At 36.8% G+C, this 2,554-nt stretch overlaps 1 protein-coding gene across 1 annotated transcript; it reads right to left on the bottom strand.

Annotated features, from left to right (window-relative positions):
* Positions 1-1,639: 1,639 nt before the first annotated feature.
* On the bottom strand, positions 1,640-2,307 carry LOC142181754 (uncharacterized). Its single transcript, XM_075255262.1, has 2 exons — positions 2,051-2,307; positions 1,640-1,964 (listed from the first exon to the last, which is right to left on the bottom strand). The coding sequence occupies exons 1-2, from the start codon at positions 2,305-2,307 to the stop codon at positions 1,640-1,642; spliced, it is 582 nt and encodes a 193-aa protein (XP_075111363.1).
* Between the last annotated feature and the right edge of the window lie 247 nt (positions 2,308-2,554).

Genomic DNA, 2,554 nt, shown 5'->3' with positions numbered 1-2,554 from the left:
AATAGATCCCTACATGTTTCTAGGAAAGTTTTATGTTTTATTCCAACCGCACCATTTTGTTGAAGTATGTGAGGACAAGTTGTTTGGTGAATTATCCCAAGTTCAACAAAGTAGGAAGAATTAGCTTGACTAGACCCCAATTCCAAGGCATTATTACTTCTAATGATTTGTACTGATACTTCAAATTGGGTGTGAACCATGTCTAAGAAGGCTTTGATTAAGGAGAAAGCATTACTCTTAGACCCCAATAAGTGAGTCCAAGTAGCTCTAGAAAAGTCATCAATAATTGTAATAAAATATTTAGATCTAGAAGATGTAGGTGTATGATAAGGCCCCCGTGTATCAATGTATATCAGATGAAATGGTCTAGTGGTACTAATAGAACTGTCAGGAAAAGGAAGTTTAGTTTGTCTAGCCATAAGAGAAATATAACAAGGAAAAGATTGCCTAGGTGGCAAAGAAGTTGATAAGATAGATATGTTTTTCATAGCAGTAAAAGGAATATGTGCTAATCTTTGATGCCAAATGTAATCCAAGCCATTCATAGCAACATCACCACATGACAATGTTTTAGTAGTAGCAACAGTACTACTAGAATTACATGGAGAAATATTACTAGTATCAATGCTAGAATTACATGAAGAAGTATTATTGCATGAAATATAAACAGAACGAGAAGAAAGTGGCACTGAGTCCTCTAGTCTTTTCCAAGCAAGTTTGTATAGGCCAGCTTCCTCCTTACCAAGTTCCAGAGGCATCTTCAGAGAAGGGGCATGTAACATATGCAATAGACAAGAAGTAGAAGTGAACAAAACTATACAGTGCAGCTGTAATATCAACTTATGAACATAAATTAAGTTGTGTTGAAAGGAAGGGACGAATAAAATATTGTGTAGTATGATAGAAGGAGTCAAAGCAAAAGATCCTGTTGAAGTTACTTTTACTTTGTATCCATTAGAAAGTGTTACATGATAGGGTATTGTTAAGGGGACAATATTAGTAAGTAAATCTTTGTTAGAAGTCATATGATCAGTTGCCCCTGAATCTATTATCCAGGAGATAGAATTAATGTGGGTGAGCATGCAAAGTTTAGAATTAGAAACAGGACTCTCAGTCAACATAGTACCAGCAAAATTTGCAGAACACATAAGGTTAGATGAAGAGAGCTGGAGCATTCCCCCAAGTTGGAATATTGCAGCAGACTGATCAATTGTGCATATTGTTGCTTGGTCAAACCTGGAATGACTAAATTTTGAGTTTCAATAGCTGGGGTAATGGAAGTTGGACCCTCATTGAAGTTAGAAGCAGAATCAGAATTGTTGGACTTGGGGTTACCATGCTCAGAACCAGCAACAATATGTGCAACACCTCTCTTACCCTTGAACATCTTAGAATTTTGTGGAAACCCATGAAGTTTGAAGCATTTATCAATTAAATGTCCAAACTTCTTGTAGTACTTGCAAAACAAGCTCATATTGTTCTGTTCAAAATTTATCCATTGAGGATACTGCCTAGGAGGAGGAGTATTATGATTGAAGGCTGGAATATGACCAACACCAGGATGAACCATTTTTGCATTAGTGTTCACATTAAAAGACATTGAGTCGGGGTTGAACTGGGAATTGGATTGGACTTGTCTTTATTTTTCATCATTAAGTAAAATGTTATAAGCACTATCAAGAGTTGGAGGAGGCTGCATCATAAGAAAATTGATCCTAACACCCACATATACCTCATTTAAACCCATTAGGAATTGGAAAAGCTTGTTATCCTCATCCTCTTGTTGAATACCAGGTTTAGCAGCACAAACACACCTTTGTGCATGATTAGTGCAGGTTACCCCTAATTCATCCCATAGCCTCTTCAGTTTATTAAAATATGAAGCTATGTCTAAAGCACCTTGAGATGTATAGGCTAGTTCACACTTAAGCTCAAAATTCTTTGCCCTATTTGCAGTCTCATACCTAATTTAGAGCTGGGTCCAAATACTTTGAGCAGTGTTAGAATATTTCACACTCTCTACTATTGCAGGGGAAGGGAACTGGCTAACCAGGAAATCACCATATTATTGCATCTGTCACATATTTTCTGTTGAGGTCCACTAGTAGTTGGTCTGGTACATGTACCATCTACGAAAGCTATTTTATTCTTAGCAGAGAGGGCAATATTCATCTTCCTCTTCAAACCCCCAAATCCACTTTCCGAAAAAGGAGCAAGAACTAAAAAAATTTCGGGAATATGAGAGGAGTGAATAAACAACGGACTAGCGGGATTAGGAGAAAAATTCTCAGTCTCAGGAGTTCCCATTATACCGTTGATCTATTATCTAACTAGTGAAACCAGACAATGATGTAATCAAACAATTTTAAGAAGATAGGGATGAGATTATCAGCCTTCTTCGCTATCAGAGAAGAATGGCCTTCAAAATTGGAACTTGTCACCTATAAAGATTGAGCAAAAAATCCTAATTTCTTCACCGCCTAAAATGAAACCAATTTGAAGAACTCACATCGGAAAATCGACCCAAACATTGAGGAGAAAAACTATACACCGA

Source organism: Nicotiana tabacum, chromosome 6, assembly GCF_000715075.1.
Source record: "Nicotiana tabacum cultivar K326 chromosome 6, ASM71507v2, whole genome shotgun sequence".
Classification (NCBI taxonomy): Eukaryota; Viridiplantae; Streptophyta; class Magnoliopsida; order Solanales; family Solanaceae; genus Nicotiana; species Nicotiana tabacum.
Note: the sequence above shows the minus strand (reverse complement) of the source record. Positions and strands in the feature narration are given on the sequence as shown.

Coding starts and splice junctions, on each gene's coding strand:
- LOC142181754 (XM_075255262.1), bottom strand. CDS start 2,307: ATGGGAACTCCTGAGACTGAGAATTTTTCTCCTAATCCCGCTAGTCCG. Junction 1,965..2,050: donor AATAATATGGTGATTTCCTG/GTTAGCCAGTTC, acceptor GCTCTAAATTAG/GTATGAGACTGCAAATAGGG.